Source organism: Malurus melanocephalus, unplaced genomic scaffold (assembly GCF_030028575.1).
Source record: "Malurus melanocephalus ecotype Western Australia unplaced genomic scaffold, MMel_1.1 scaffold_180, whole genome shotgun sequence".
NCBI classification, from domain to species: Eukaryota; Metazoa; Chordata; class Aves; order Passeriformes; family Maluridae; genus Malurus; species Malurus melanocephalus.
Window position 1 is genome coordinate 1,241,188 of NW_026623412.1, and position 14,624 is coordinate 1,255,811.

Consider the following 14,624-nt stretch of genomic DNA (forward strand, 5'->3'; position numbering starts at 1 on the left):
TGTTGATATAAAGAAAACACCCTTCACAATTTGGTGAGTAAGGAAAAAGAAGGGCAGGAAATAGTTGACTTAAATCCGAGGTTGTCACAGTAATAATAAATGCTTTATACAACTTAATTGTATCTGCAGTCTACTGATGTGTGATTGGTTCTTTTGTGTATCTTATATAGATGTCCAGGATTTATWGAGAACACCCACACTTTTCAGGGTATTGGTTATAAACGGTCCCTTTGCTTTTAATGAAGTGTCTGAAGATTTATCTGTTATCAGACATTTAATGTATTTTCCTCTTGTTTTGTTACTGCCAGGTCTGGAAAGCTATTGCCTGAAACATGGTTTAAAAAAAAAAAGAAGAAACTCAAAGTTGGTTCAAAATAATAYGTTGAAACAGGCTTTCACTTGACATAAGATTTTTTTCATTTGGAACGTTCTGAATTTGAATTTTTTGGCTGACAGATTTGTATCTCAGTTTTTGAATTTGAGAGGCATTGAAATGTCTGTACTTCAGGGATGTGTTCTGCTATTACCTGTGCTGTTTGAAGCTTGAAGAAAGCAAATGCTTTTTTGTTCAGGTTTTCATCTAGATTGCTCTTTACATAAACTGGGTTATAGAACATTGGATAATGCACAGAGCTTCTTATAACTTTCTAATCCCCCTCTCTTTCAGGAGTAATTATTTTCAGAATATTTTATGCTTAATAAGAAGAAGCACAGAAATACTAAAGCAAGTGATCTGCACAGTCATTGGCTCAGTGTGCTGCAGTATTAAATTCAAAGGAGAAATGTTAGTGTGAGTTATAGCATAAGAATCTCTGACTGAAAAAACTGTTAGATTGGATTGGTCCCTGTCACATGGACAGGGTATTAATGTGATACAAATGATATCTGTGCTCAAAGTACCTATCATTATTTAGTATGATTTTAATTATAGAAATGTGTGTACAAACATGGAACAGGGATGTGAGCTTTGGCTGTCAGTTTTATGAAAGCATTTCAATTATTTTTTCTGTTCAAGTAAATTTATTTCTTTAAGCAGTCGGGTGAAGGAATATTAGAGGGGAAAACTTGCTAAAATCTTACTCTGATATTTAAGTGTGCACACGGTGCTTATGTGCTCATGTGACATGTTACTGTAGTGTTCTATCATATACAACATTTTAACAGAAATGGATATTGGCATAATAAYACAGGTGTGATCACAAATGGAGGATCTTGGATTTCCAGATGCGGTCCAGGCAGAATATGTTTCCCAAACCAGAGTATGCTATATAGCTYCTGAGGCTGGATTTTAAAATGCAGAAAAACAGTTATTTCTTGAGATGGTGTTTTAAACATTTGTATATTGTCTACTGCATCCCTAAAATGGCTTTGTAAAAAATTCCATRGTTGTTTTTAGAAAGGAAGTTGTTATTTCAGGTACAAGCATGATCTTGTACAAGCTTGTATTTAAATAATAGGAAAGGTTGGGGGTGAAAACACCAGTTGCCTGAAAAATGGTATGTTTTCATTTGGGGGTTTTATGCTGTCAGTTGATTCTGAATGTATTTAAACAGCTCTAGTTCAGAATTCTTGTTACAGTACTTCTGAAATTATAGTGAATAAATTCATTCTTGTTGCTGACCCTTAATACACATTGGTGTCTGGATTCAGAATTCTKTTTTTGTTTCTCTTATTATCTTTGCATCATCAATTAAATGTGGTATAGACAAAACCTGCAGCTTAATTGTTTGACAACTGCTTTTTTTCAGTACCGAGTGGTTTTTTTTTTTTATAAGAAGATATTGTTAATATAATGAAATTTTCATTTGTCTCTCATTTGTCAACTGGGTTGATATAAGGCAGGAATTACACCTTAACATGCAAGTGTGCAGGATAGGGTCTCAGTGCAAGACTCTTCCCTCATGCCAGGGTCTCAGTGAAAGACGCTTTAAGTATGCCTTTGATTTTAATTTCATTCTGTCCCAAGGCTATTGCTTTCAGATGTTTCAACAACTAAGATTCTTAGTTGTAGAATTCTGTGGTGGTCTTTTCCAGAAAATGTTGCAATGGTATATTTGATGCATTGTTCTTGGGCTTTCTATCTTTTCTCATGTCTGTTAATATCTCATACTTGTCCTGGCATACTAAGAAYATAAGAATTATTTTGAAAGGGTAAATCTTTCTCTTTTTTCCTCCTAAATTACCAGTGCGGTTTTTTCTTTACAATGTAATTTAAAATACCAGGTTATGATTAAATGTTRCAACTGGTAACTTCTAATGAAAGCCTTAATAATTTTCATAAATGAATATTAGAATACTGTGCTTCAYGCATTTGAAGGTGAAATCTAATGAACTGTTTTGGAAACTTGATGGTTGACTTAGAGTGATCATGAGTCTGCCTGTTTAAATAGCATTTCAAACAGATAAAATAGACCATCACAGTCCATAGTGGATAATTAAATGATACAAAGGCCACACTTCAGTGCAGGAAGCCTTATTTCCTTGTGACAGATACTGTGTTGATACCTTATTTTGTCTAGGTATCCCAGGATGATGCTGCTCATTTTCTTTCTATTCTACTCTGACATACACTTGAGCAGAATAGAAGGTGAAGTTTAAAAAATCTGAATTTAAACAATCTGAATCCTGAAGTTACTTTGGCATGTCATCTGGTATGAGCTAGGCAGAAATAAAAGCTATTTAAAATCTGCTCTCTTGCAAATGTTTTAGGAATACAAGTGGCTTACTTTATGGAATCACATCAGTACAATAATCCCTTTAACATTTTTTACATCTAATTCAATTTAACATATTTTACATCTAATTCAAAATTAATCCTTTAACAAAAAAACAACCCAACTAAACAAAACACACATCACCCCCCACCCCTTATATTTATGCTGGTTTTCTCTCTTGTTATAAATAAAGATGTTGTATCCTTAGAAAGGTGCGATAACTCCCACTTAGATCATGATGTGCTAAAGTATAACRTATGGTTGCTGTGATCAACAGCATGAGAAAGAAAATGGCTGTAAAAAGAAAAAAATTGAAGTTTTGAATTGGAATGTACACTTCTTTTTTGAAGTGGTTAATGTTTTGAGTTCTTATGATGTCAAGAAGTTCATATACTGCTTTCTGAGCATTTTGTCTCTGCCTTAATTTATTGAATTAATTMTTTAAATAATGTGCTTTGGGATATCTTCCAGTTGTGGTACTTGTGCTAAGACAGATTTCCTTTTACAGAGCTCGCAGCTTACTATTAGCTGTTTCTAAAGCGAGACACTAACCTCTGTGTGCCTTTTGCAAGTAAATGTTGACAGGCTCATAGGAAATGCAGCTGACATTAGGAAGCTTGGGTGGGGACTACAAGGAGCTGGCAAATACTACAGAGTTTAGTGCCAGACATACTGACACAACAGTACTTCACTTATAAAAGTTTTCTTTAGGCTGCTAATTCTGTCTTCAGAGTAACTGGAACCAAAGCAGTGTCTAATGCCAAGTAAAAATAGCTAAAGTAACAGTTTATGGGAAATTGAGAATCGTTTCCACAGCTTAGATCCTCAGAAATATTAGAAAAAAAGAGCAAGCTCCTCTTTTAATGCAAGGGTGAGTTATGRTCAGTGCCATATAATGAATGCACTGCAACACAAGTCTATATAACTAGAGTGGGTTTCAAAAACATCTAGAAGATGGAAAGGATAGCAGTGTAAAGTATCTGTAAATACTGAGCTCTGAGTGGTTTATGTCACAGTTTCCATTTGTTTGATTTGCCAGTTCACAGTCATATTTTGTAAGGCACCCTTTTAATAGCTTCTTTTAGCTTTAAAATAAAAAAWTATTTTCTTCAAATGTATCTAGACATTCAGAAATGCAATGTTTTCAAAYGTGAGCACTTTTACAGCAGTTTGCACTTAAGATGACATGGTCAATGTGTTTTTTCTTGAGTTTACAGTATTTCTGATCCATGTAAAAGCTTAAGTAGTAGTAAGGCAAAGCTTTGAAGGGGGGTAAAATTWAAAAAAAAAATAGCTGGAATACAGCTTAGGTTTGCTTTGCAGAAGTTCAGTCAGAGTGTGAGTTGCTCTGCCGTGCTGTCTCCAGTTTTGTATATGGGAGGACATGCAGGAGGCATCATGGAGAGGAATCTTGTAGGGGAAGGCATGCCTGACTTGCAGAATATAAAAACTGATGCAGTCTCAGTGCAAGGATGCAGCAATATAAGCATATTGGGTTTTTTTAAAAAGATTTCAGCGTCACTCTTAGATTTTAGGAAGTGCTTCCCTTCATTCTTTAGAGTGCGGGACTCAAAGCAAGTTTTGGAAGAAAGGAGATTCCGATGGTGAATTTAATCTGTTCAGTGTTTGTGCAGTGCAGTGTGCCATGACAAGATATCTTTAATATTATTGCCTCATTTAAGGTAGGCAGCTGCATCGTGCTCTCGCACAAAAGTAGAMTCTCAGGTAACAGACTGAAGCAGCTTTGCCTAGAGCAATATCTTGCATCCATGGGAAACATTGGCTTCTGCTGACTTCAAAAATACAGATAACCTCTGAAGTCTCCTCTGACATATTTTATCAAGGTGAAGTGAAATAAAAGCAATATACAAATATAAAGGAAGACTATTTTTAAATCATAGAGGGCTTTTTTTTTTTTTTTTGCATAAGAACTGTCACATAAAATAAAAAGTGGATTGAGCAGTTTTTTCTCTGAAATCACCTTTATCRTCCCCATAATATCCCTTATCAGTTTGACTCTGTGATGTTGGACACTGATTGATTGTTTCAGACCAAGATTTGTCTTTTCTTGAAGAGTAGCACTTAGAAAGTTCATTTTTAAATCTACAAAATGTAAGCTGGTGCTTTCAGGAAGCTATGTGGCAGATGGCTATGGTAGCCCATGACTTAAACAAATCAAGCTGTACACCTCACCAGTGATTTTGTGTGTAGCTTTTGCTGGTGATCTGTTTTGATGTGTTTGKACATTCTGTAGCACATCTCTGGAATTCACCCTTCTGTACTGCCTGATTGCTTCCAAATTATTGCCTTGATTGTTGCCCCCCAAGTATGTAAATTGTCTTTCTGAACCAGATCCTGTCTGTACCAGTATGGGTATACATAGAAAGACATGTGTGTCTTGGCTCCATAAAAGGGGATGGAGGACATGTTTGGAAAAGAGATTTAAACAAAAGATTATTTTTCATTGAGACAATAACAGATATGCTTTGGAGAACATTGTCTTTATCTTGGTCACATATCTATTGAATCTAGGAGGGTCTGATGGATGTTATGGTGACTCTTTGCTTCCAGAGAGGAGTTCCTTTGTTGAATGAAAATTGTGCAGTATCACTGAATTAATCTGATCAGTGTGCAAGATTTCAACTGTCTCAGGGGATGTATTGCTGACATTCTCTATGGCCTATTTAAACATTTTTGTTTACAGATTTGTTTAGTGATCTCTACAGCAGCGAGACAGCACTTCCTGTTGGTTGAATGGTGTTGCTTAACTGTGGTCAGCTGAATTCCTTGGGCAAGAAAGAGTTGAATTTTTCTAATGTAATGCCAATAGATTTTGCCAACAATAGCAGGCAATGAAGTCACATGCAAGGCCAGCATGAATTTCTGATGGTATATTAAATACTATGAACTCGGTTCTTATTCTGCATGATTTTGATAGAAGTGAGCTGCAAAAATGGCTTTGCTATTACCCATTGCAACTTTCAAACTAAGTATTTATTAGTGAGCAGGAGTTTTTATAAAGTTTAATGGACATGTGCTAGGAACATTTTCAGAAATGTAGTAGCTGACACTAGTTTTCTTGAATGCTGATAAGAAAGTTTGAATATCAAACGTTTTTCCAGATGGAGCAATTGTCAGATGAAGAGCTTGACCATGGTGCAGAAGAAGATAGCGATAAGGAGGATCAGGATCTCGACAAGATGTTTGGGGCCTGGCTGGGCGAACTGGACAAACTCACACAGGTGAGGCAGATTTCAATCATGTCGCAGAATGTTTTTTTATTGGTGTTATGTGTCTTTTCAGCTGSATGCTAACTGCTTTGCACTGCCACTTGCAGCGAGGCAGACCCTAGCCTGTGACCAGTTCAGTAATCTTTAAAGCTTTATCAATTTCTTGTTTTCCCCATCTTAAGACTGTTATGTTCATTTTGCACAGCCTGCTAGTTTGACCTATCCCAAAGGGTGTGGTTCCTTCCAGGAATTATGGAATTGATATTTTGTCCTCATGTTTGTAGAGAAACATGGACTGTAGGTGACAGAGATAGTCTGTGTCTCAAAACATGTGGTTTGACMTTGTCCAGCTGTGACAACATTTACTTGTTGCACCAGAACAGCAACAAAAAAATTGTGAATGTTGCCACTGATGACATAATAAGGTATCCTGATACACCCTAGAGAACTCATATTTGTTCCAGAGTACTCTTCTTGCATTGGAGAAGCAGCTAATAGGACATCTTTTGGTCCTTCCTTCTTTTTAGTGCTTTTGTTTTGCTTCACRAGGAGATACTGCATTATGCATGGTATACTGCACTCCTGGGGTAATAGGCCATTTCCCTGTGCCTGCAGGAGCTTTTTCAGCTATGTGAACCAGCCTTCCTGAATAACATATTTAATCTTCTCCCTGTTTATCATGTAGAGTTAACCAAAGGTATGATAACTGAAGTGTCATTAAGCTAGAGAAGAGGCAGTTTTTCTCATCTTCATCTTACCCAAAGACTGATGGAAAACTGAGCTAATCATGTAACAGGATTTCAAATTCAGGCTCATCTCTGTTATTAACTGCCAGCAAGTTCTAAATGTATATAGCACTATAGGGGAAAATTATTTTKCTTTTTTTCCTCAGCTCATACATAYAGGGCAATAAAGAATCCTGCCTTCTGAGATAACTGGAAGAATGTGACATGAATCTGTATATAACTAATTCTTGCTTTTTTTTTTAACTTACTGTGAAGGGTTTTTAATGGTGTGAACCATTTTGAAGACATGGGCTTTGTGAATCACCTTGAGTGAGGATATTCACAGAGAAGCACAATGAGTCTTAGACTGATTAAGCATTGCTTAATTTCAAATGTTCTGCAGACCTATTGAGCTTCAGTGACAGCAAGAGCTGGATTCCCTATGTAATACTTTCCACTCAGGGACAGCAGCTCCTGACCATATCACGTACTTCTTGGGTCACCAGCTGGATGACAGTGCCCTATTTCTTGCTACTTACGAAAATCTTGGGATTTATTATAATATTATACCATATTATCCATCATAACATAACAAGTCAATGGGACTTAGACCCTTCATTCTCTGCCCCATTTTTTCAGATATGGAAAGCCTAGAAATATAAGTATATTTATAGCTTATAGCTACACTGTTGACCGCMGGCTTCAGGGTGGTGTCTCAGTTTGGTTTTCGTCCACGCAGATTTCTTGAAACTTAACAGATACTTAATGATAGGACCCACACTGTTTTTTACTTTCGTATTGCTGTTCAAGACAGTCTGCAGCATAGCCTGACAGTTGCCCTTCTATCTTTCGCAGCTACTGAGAAATGACATTTCCCCCAAAACTTTGAATGACCTTATATTGTTTTGTATAAACAAGTTAACAGAGTTGGTTGGGTCTCAGTTCATTTATCTGGACAATCATCAAGTCTTTATGGGGCTGTTCCAATGAAGTCCCAATAAAGGGAGGKGATTAGATTAATTAGATCCAAAGTGCATTCTCCTGTAGTTTCAGCATTTGTTGCTGTTTATCAGCTGGACTTCAAGAGCACTRAGAGGAAAGGTTTTTGTCCCTGAGATCCTTGAATTTTAACTTCTCTTTTGATTTCTTAAATGTTTATKTTTGGGAGATTTAAAGTAAGAACCAGATGTTAGTGCTTTTAAAAAAAAAAATCAAAATTGTTAAAATGCTCATGGGATCATTTGAATTTCCTCTTTAACTCATGRTCTAACAAACACTTTATGAAATGAAGTCACAAAATCTGCAGCATGTGTGAGCAATGCTTGGTGTTGATGCAGGGTGCCTTAACATTTATCCTGCTTGCATTATCCTCCTGTATAGTGCAGGTTAAATGAAAAAAAATTTACCTTGCTTCTCATGATTATTTAGAATTAAGCTTTTGGTGCTGTTGTAGTTTTTAGCARTTCTCCAAACTGCTGGTTTAGCAATCTAATGTGTTATGGAGAATGTGCTCAGATTATAGTGAGAGCTTATCAATGTGTGTCCAATGGTCTAAAATAACTTCATTAAAACCAGTAAAACATGGTTTAGGTGCTTTTGACCAGAATATATTTGTTTCACAGGAAACCTTTTGTAGCAGTCTATGGGTTCAGTCTGAAAGAATGAGCCTTAAGTTCCCTCTTGTCTCCAGTTTCACTGATTTCTCTGGGGTTATAGATTTCATGTTTAAAAAAAATTTTAATATTTTTTTAATTTTTTTTTTTTAGCCCCCCATTTGTTCTGTCTGGGACAACACATAATGTTCATCTGCTAGAGCTGAAGTTTTTTTTCATCTGATGGAAGACAAGGCTTCATTATTGTCTTCTCATAAGTGACGATTGACTCACTGATTGTTCTTTTGTTGTCTTTTGTTGTCTTTTGGTTTTTTTGAAATTCCAGGCCAAGCTGAGGAGAGAAGGGAACTGAGGAAGAATAAAAATAGTGCATTTGAGTTTTTTAACTAAGGCTTGAGTAAAGATGTAGAAAATGAAAATAAGAAGTTTGGGTGAAAAACTTTATTCTGTTGGAGTTATAAGATGCTTTTCCTTCAGAAAAACATATTTTAGGAAATCTTTATCAGTACAAGCATTGCATAGTTTCAAACATTCTGCAGGCCTGTTGATCTTCAGTGACAACAAGAGCGGCATACCACATGTAAYACATTCCACTCCAGGGGCAGCAGCTCCTTGATCCTGTCATGTACCTCTTGGGTCACTGGCTCAAACATGGTGCCCTACTGCTTGTGACTTACAAAAGTCCTGGGATTTATTATAATATTATACCCGTATTAGCCATCATAACATAACAGTTCARTGTATRGGTTAGAAAGAGTTTCTTTTTTTAACCTATGCTAAATTTTCTAAAACAAATGTATCCTACAGAAACTGGCTGGGGTTTGTTTTCATAACTCAATGTTACTCACAGGAAAAACTATTAAACAAAATTCTGAATTTAGCGAATGCAAATCCCTGTTAATAAAATAGGATTATTCAGTGAATGTTGTTATGTGCTAATGGCATCATTATGCTAATAAGCTAATGGTGGATATCTTAGACATACCTTAGACTCTTACTGCAGTTTGAATGTGTTCAGATACTTGGGTAGTTTGCTGCAAAGGGATTGTTACGGGTAAGTCAGCTGTTTAAAAATGAGCTTTTGTGCAACACCACTCAAAGCATTTGGAAAATGCTTACTCAAAGCATTTGGAAAATGCTTCTCTGCTTTTGATTGTGAAAAAAGCAAAATTTGTGTAACATTTTTTCTTCATTGCATATCTGAAGTTTAATCTCTGGTATGAAGATGTATGTTTTCAAAGCCTGAAAAAGTTGGGGGGGGGAGTTTATATATACCAATAACTTTAAAAAAATTCTCATAGAGAAAATTAATTATCATTCATTTTAAAGATTKGTTGCCCAATTCCTTGTCAAATTTTATTTTGCCCTTTTCTTGATTTTTTTCAGAGTTTGGATACAGACAAGCCTGTGGCACCAGTGAAGAGGTCACCTCTCCGCCAGGAAACCAATCTTGCCAACTTCTCATATCGCTTCTCCATGTACAATTTGAATGGTTTGTTGAATTATTTACCTCGTATAGTTTAAGAAAAAACTATTCCAACTATAAATTATAATATTGTAAAATATTAGAACATTTGAATATACTTAGAGCTCAGGTGAGGTGAGAATGTATTTGCTGAAGGGATTGCTTTCTGGTGTCCTTTTTTTTTTTGAGTATTTGAGTCTCCTAAGGCAGTATCTTTTACAACACCTGGTATCTAGAACCGTAGTGTGGTATTTGTATAGAAAAGTATGTTTTGGGATCTGGTCTCATGAAAGAATAAATTAGTGTGTATCTACTAACTGGGAAGAAAGAGCCTCTTGTTTTACAGAACAGGATGCAGGAATACAGCTACAGAATGCTTTCAGGATAAACAGAGGGAAACCTTAATTTAAAGGTTTGAATATGTATGTAGTATCTTTTTGGTTTTGTTTTTTTAAAGCAGTTGCATTACTTTAGCAGAAAATGCTTAGCAAAACATCAGCACTTTTTTGAAAAGTGAAGAATGATATTATGCAAACGTATTTTTGCATGCTGACAGGAAAGCGGTTTAAACTTTTCAGATATGTGTGAAAGTTGCACAGGTCAAGAGTAGTAGTGCAAATGAATTTTTGTTTAGCAGTGGGCATATTGTATTTTGCAATACAGATGGGAAGAGAAAATACTGCTTCCTTTGCTTTCTTAACCATTTGATGTGGTTATTTGTGTTATCAAATCTTAACCACTAGGTTTGATAACATGAAATGAAGAGTTTCAAATGAAATAACTGCGCGTACTGACTGCTCTTGTTTGTTGCAGAAGCCCTGAATCAGGGGGAGACTGTGGATCTAGATGCCCTCATGGCTGATCTCTGTTCCATAGAACAGGAGCTCAGCAGCATTGGGTCTCATTCAGCAAACAATGCTGCAGTGAAACGCCTTACTCCAGAATCCAAAACTCAGAAACCACCTGCTAGTCGACCTTCCACTAAGCACAGTAGCATGAAAGGATTATCCTCCACCTCTGCTAAGGTGACTAAACCGTCACATGCCAATGTRTCTCTGGATGACATCACTGCACAGCTTGAGAAGGCTTCTTTGAGCATGGATGAGGCAGCCCAGCAGTCTATTGCAGAAGACACCAAGGCAGTGGTTAATGCCCAGCACAGGAGGACAGCATCTGCTGGCACAGTGAGCGATGCTGAGGTGCGCTCCATCAGTAACTCCTCCCGCTCCAGCGTGACCTCTGCGGCTTCCAGCATGGACTCCTTGGATATCGATAAAGTGACAAGACCTCAGGARCTGGACTTGACATCACAAGGGCAGCCAATCACTGAGGTAGGGTGTCACTAATTCAAGATTTTTGTTTGGGTTGGGTTTCTCTTCCARTTTACACACTGTACAACCTCACTTCCTATGCTGACACTCACAAAAACTGAAGTGCAGTGGGGTTGATTAAAGACTTGCTTTCACAGGAACTGCACGTGTTRTAGCTACTTCTTTCTCTGTTATTGTTTCTGGCTGCAAGGAAATTTCATGTAAAGAATAGGTTTTGGKTTTTCTAAGAGCTTTCCCCATCTCTTTCTCCTCCTCAGCCAATCATGCATTTTAATGTTTTTATAATTAATATTTCTATTTGAAATAAATGTCACATACTGCATTTCATTTAAATCTGAGGAATGCACAGCGGTGGAAAAAAGAAAGAACAACTGATARGACTACATTTCTGTTACAGTACCTGAAACACGTGGTGCAATTTATGGGTGCTATCTGGAGCTATACTATACCTTTAATTTGCTGCKACTTAATATTCTTGTTTAATGTATGACAGGAGGAACTCTTTGAAGCAATACGCAGCACAGAAAAATAACTGGTCTGTAATACAACATTAGCAGATATTCATTTGGGTTTCTGGTGTTTTGACATTGATTAATCAGAGAGGAAACTTCAGTRAGAACAGCCAGTTCAGTGAACATTGCAAGTGCTGGTGACTTAAGAGAGAAAATGTGGGAAATGTTCCAGTGAATTTTGAGAACTTAAACTAGAAGYTGTCTTGTAGGAATACTCTCTGAAACAGAAATCTGACCTGTTAAAATGTCAGTTGTACTAATATGCATGTTCTCTTTTATGAGAGAAAACTGGAACAAGTTGAGTTCATTCTAATCAATAATTAAAATTATCTGAGTTAGTTGTGCTGAAAGCATGATTCTACACATCTGCAACAAAAGTTCATCTCATGTAGMGTGAATGATGCAGGCCTGTCAGTGTTATGATCAACTCATTGAGGTCATGCTTTGATTTAAATCTTTATTTGAAATGGTGAGGAGTAAGTGACAGTTTAGGTAAATTTTCTTTCTGTATAAAAAGTTTGTGTTCAATATGCTTATRTTGGAGATTTCATGCTGAATGAAACAAAACAGATAGAAACTTGCCCTTTGCTCTTTGGAAAGTTAAAATACAAACCTTTGCATTATTATTGTAGGCCTAAGTGACRAGCCCAGCCTCTGACAGTCACTGATTATATTGTTGTTTGTTTGTCAATCATTTTCTTTTTATGATATGACAAAACTTATTTTTTGGGCTTTTTTGCATCTCCAGCTGTTATTCAAGGCTATATCTATGTCTTTATGATGTAGAAAGTTAGGCAGTCTTGCATTTTTGTCTCTTTTTAGGCTAAAAAGATGACTAGCGTCAGTTAGTTGTTCTGGTTTGCATAGCATAAAGAAAGTATGAAAGTTACTTTTTTTTTCTTTTTAATATAAGTTCTTTTCTGCAGTTGATCTTGCAGGTYTCCCTCTAGATTCTTTTACCTCAGAAGTGATATGCTTGAGGCATCACTAAAATTGCTCTTCTTGTCTCCCAGATTTTTTCAATTCTTTGTGTCGTGAGTAATCAACAAATCACCTGCTGCCCTTAATTAACTTGATTTTGGTGAATTAAGGGTCAGAGGTCAAGAACTTGGTTTGTCTTCACAGGAAGCTAATTTATATTGCTGCAAGTGTTGCAGTTGCTTTCTGAGCTCTTGGACACTGACTGCAAGGCTCAAAATCATCCCCAAAAGCTGTTCTCAAAGACATGTAAGGGCTACCTTTGTAAAAACGCGGTGATTGCTTCTTCTATGCGAATGTGTCTATTGTTTCTCTGCCCAGATGAGTTGATAAGAATGATTGATTCCTTTGATGGAGGTAACCAGAAAGTGTCAGTAATTTGAGATCCAGATTGCGCTCTCCTGTTCTGTTGAGAACAGTGACCTTTTCACTCATTAACTGTAGTGCTTTGTTTTGGCTCTATCTATTCTTTTTAATTTCARCCTGAGGAAGGTGTTCAACTCTGAGAAATTGTCCCCAGGTTTACAGAATTGATATTCAACTATTCAGTATTAAAATTGTTACGTGATGGATGGGACTTCTTACTGAGAAGTAACTTTCTTATCACTAGTGAACAGAGAAAGGGAAATTGCTTCTTTTTTGTGACATATTCTGTGGTGGTGTTTTTTAAATTAATATAGCTTTTAAATGGTTTTGGAAGAATCATTGGGTATCAACAAAGGAGTTTATTTCCTATTTCATTCATTTAGTGGTTTGAAAACTAGTTTAATCATTTATTAATCCTCTTGGCTAGATTGTGAACCGAAACACCTCGTACTAGTAGGGCTGAATTGTACCCTCCCACCCACACAGTTGACTCARTGGTGCTGTTTCTAATAGAAAACATCCCTCAGAGGAAATAGCCTTTGAAGTAATCCTAATGTCTGTATAGGGAAAAACCCAACGTTTTTTATGCTCAAGTGGGAGAGGCTATTTTTTCATGTTCACAGAAGATCTGTTTAGAGATTTGTTATTCTAATGTAGTGCTTCAAGATCTTTTCCTTTTGCCTGTCTTCCATGAGACTGCMTGTATTGAGCTGACCTTTAAAAAGCTCCTGTGAAAGAGGTCAGTGTCTTGTCAGCTCTGCCCTTTTGACTGATACCTTCTGTCTTCTCCAGGCAGTATAGGTACTTTAAAAAGTCATCCTTTCTGCTGCAACTTCATATTATACTCTTCCTAAGTAAAATGGAAGACAATTATGATGGGAGGAAATGCTTGTCTGAGAAAGGAAATTAGGCTTTGCAGTATTCKATCTTAAAAAAATAGTTCTGTTGTGTATTTAAGAGCTCTCTGACCTGGAAGTGCAGGGAAGTCCTGTAAAAGAACTGCCATGCACTGGCCCACTGAACGCATGTGTGGTTTAGTGTACTTTCTGGGTGGTAATAGTCACCAGTGTTATGGAAAAAGGCTGCAATTCCACAACCACCAGAAATGGAAGGATATGAGTTCCCTTTCCTCTCATCCTTCCTTCCTCAAAGTTCTTGCTTACACTGTCTCATCTCCTCTCTTATCCCAGGTTTGACACTTAACTGGTACTTAGCACACCTAAACTTCCTGCTTCTATTCTGGTCTCAATCTGTGTTATTCAGGTGCATTGCAGAGACTCCAAAGACTGATGCACATTAGGGTGGTTGTAGCCAAGGACTGGAGGCTTGAAGGGAGAGCAGGAATTCACTCATTGATGGTAATGRATTAATCAGGACTTCTTGCCTGTGCTTTTGGACAGACATCTTAGTGTCTTGTCTTCCTTTTTCTCTTAGCAGCCTGGRCCATAGGAAATTTTGGGGTTGAAGATACATCAGCATGATGACTCTTGGTGGTTGTGTTGGCCAGGACCATCCTTGTACTCATTCTGAATTTGTCTTAATGCCACTTTCAGGGGAGTTGACTGGAGTTCTTTAGTTGTCTAAAATTGTGGGTTTATTAGTTGTGACCATGATTCAATTTTCTTCATTCTTCCCTTCCCTTCCCTTCCCTTCCCTTCCCTTCCCTTCCCTTCCCTTCCCTTCCCTTCCC

General features: G+C 36.9%; 1 protein-coding gene across 2 annotated transcripts in view; it reads left to right on the forward strand.

Annotated features, from left to right (window-relative positions):
* The window catches only part of RAPH1 (Ras association (RalGDS/AF-6) and pleckstrin homology domains 1), an 86,374-nt gene that overhangs the window by 27,405 nt on the left and 44,345 nt on the right, over positions 1-14,624 (forward strand). For both annotated transcript variants that reach the window (XM_057372863.1, XM_057372864.1), the window contains exons 2-4: positions 5,837-5,956; positions 9,669-9,774; positions 10,561-11,078. In XM_057372863.1, coding sequence (XP_057228846.1) covers positions 5,837-5,956; positions 9,669-9,774; positions 10,561-11,078 — 744 coding nt within the window. The remainder of the gene's footprint in view (positions 1-5,836; positions 5,957-9,668; positions 9,775-10,560; positions 11,079-14,624) is intronic.